The sequence below is a fragment of the Echinops telfairi genome, unplaced genomic scaffold, assembly GCF_000313985.2.
Source record: "Echinops telfairi isolate 266 unplaced genomic scaffold, ASM31398v2 ScPeMD7_2010;HRSCAF=2546, whole genome shotgun sequence".
Lineage (NCBI taxonomy): Eukaryota > Metazoa > Chordata > Mammalia > Afrosoricida > Tenrecidae > Echinops > Echinops telfairi.
Window position 1 is genome coordinate 24,318,612 of NW_022105908.1, and position 1,927 is coordinate 24,320,538.

Here is a 1,927-nt window from a genome sequence, read left to right on the forward strand (position 1 = left end):
TTCCCTGTGTTTCCAGTTCCCATCTGTACCAGTGTACATCCTCTGGTCTAGCCAGACTTGCAAGGTAGAATTGGGATCATGATAGTGGGGAGGGGAAGCGGGGAGGAAGCATTTAGGAGCTAGAGGAAGGTTGTATGTTTCATCAGTGCTACACTGCACCCTGACTGACTCATCTTCTCCTCGAGACCCTTCTGTAAGGGGATGTCCAGTTGCCCACAGATGGGCTTTGGTCCCCACTCAAAATCAGTTTATTTTTAACAGGTGCGCAGACAGATCACATGTCGTACATTTCAATAATGTTCAATCACATTCCTAAGAGTCTGGCCGCCATCACCACTGTCAATTCCAGGACATGTCTTCCCCCTGGTGCCCCTTGTGGTTAGCTCCCCACTTCTGGCCGGCCTTCCCTGCCACGACCCTGTGAGTCTTTTGATCCAGTGTCTCTAGATCTGCCTACCCTACAGTGGTCCATGTTTAGCTGCAGTCCCCAGGGTCCGCAGTTGGAAACGAGCAGCCTCTCTGAGGAAGAAAGACGAGGCTTTCTACTCCGGTAGAGCCCCAGTCTGGGAAACCCACGGGAGCAGTTCTCCTCTGTCCTGCAGGGTCACCACGAGTAGACAGCGACTGGATGGCAGTGTGTTTGGTTTGGTTTGGGGGTTTCATACATGGCGAGCCACACAAAGTCAAGGGGGACTGCAAACGGACGGCCTAACTACGATACAATGAAGCGCAGAAAAACCTTATTGTAAGAACTCCTGAGACAATCCATACGTTAATTGTATCAGGCATGTTTATTTGTACATATGTTGCCTTCATTCTTTTCTAGACAATTACTTTCTATTCGAGCCCTTGATATCGATGGGCTCCTCCCCACTCCCCCCACCCCCCGTGGAGAATTTTTACATTAGGTTTGTTATGAAGGAGCCCTAGTGGCGTAATGGAGTAGGTTACTCATTGGGCCGCTCACCACAAGGTCAGCAGTTCAAAACCACCAGCCTCTGGGGGGGCGGGGCTCTCTGCTCCAGTAAAGACTTCAGCTTTGCAAGCCCACAGGGGCCGCTCCATGAGCATCGCCGTGAGTCGGAACCAATGGGACAGTGTGGGTGTGGCTTCTTTGGTTTGGTCCTGTGAAGACTGTGTGCCCCCGCCCCCCGCGACTCAGTTTGTTTGTCTCCATGGTGAGCCAAGAGCAGGGCCGAGGAGCGCCGTCCTGGCGGAAACAGAGTGAGGCGTGGATGGGATTGAATTTGGCAGCAGTGGCTGAGGCACGTGGCTGGGTCCTGGGCAAGCACTCGGCTGACTGTCACCCTCCCTGCTTTAGTGGTGGGTGGGCTGGGGTCTTTGTTTCTGATGCCAGAAGATGGGTTGCAGGGGAGGGTTTGGTGTCGAGGAAAGAGGAGGTCCTTGGAGCACGGCGAGGACCACCCACCTGTGGGCCGTGTCAGAGGGCATGCCCCTTCTCAATGCACCCCCCCCCAGCTCCCCGACAGAGGCCGCACTCCGCCTGCTGGTCACCGTCCCCGGAGGGCACGGCCCTGCCCCTCCCTGACCGCTGCGTGTCCCCCCCTCCTCCTCTGGCAGAGGAACTTCCTGAAGTGCTCCAAGGAAAACCCACTCTTTGCCAACGATAACGTTGACTGCGAGGTCTTCGAGTCCCGCTTCCCGACAACCATGGCCCTGTCGGTGCTGGTGACCATCGAGATGTGCAACGCCCTCAACAGGTGGGCAGGGGCTGGAGGGGTGGGCACGGGCAGCGAAGGAGCCTTAAGGTTGGGTCTGAGGCTTAGAAGGTGCTGGACGAGGGTCTGAGGGTCAGCAGGGTCCAGAATCGGGGAGTTGAGGGTCAGAAGGGTCTAAGACTGGGGGCTGAAGGGTCAGGGTGTCAGGGATTGGGGTTCGAGGGTTGAAGGAGTCTAGAATTGAGGAT

At 56.0% G+C, this 1,927-nt stretch overlaps 1 protein-coding gene across 1 annotated transcript in view; it reads left to right on the plus strand.

Annotated features, from left to right (window-relative positions):
* The window catches only part of ATP2A3 (ATPase sarcoplasmic/endoplasmic reticulum Ca2+ transporting 3), a 33,576-nt gene that overhangs the window by 28,157 nt on the left and 3,492 nt on the right, over positions 1–1,927 (plus strand). The window contains exon 18 of the mRNA XM_045293334.1: positions 1,582–1,721. Within this exon, the coding sequence (XP_045149269.1) occupies positions 1,582–1,721 (140 nt within the window). The remainder of the gene's footprint in view (positions 1–1,581; positions 1,722–1,927) is intronic.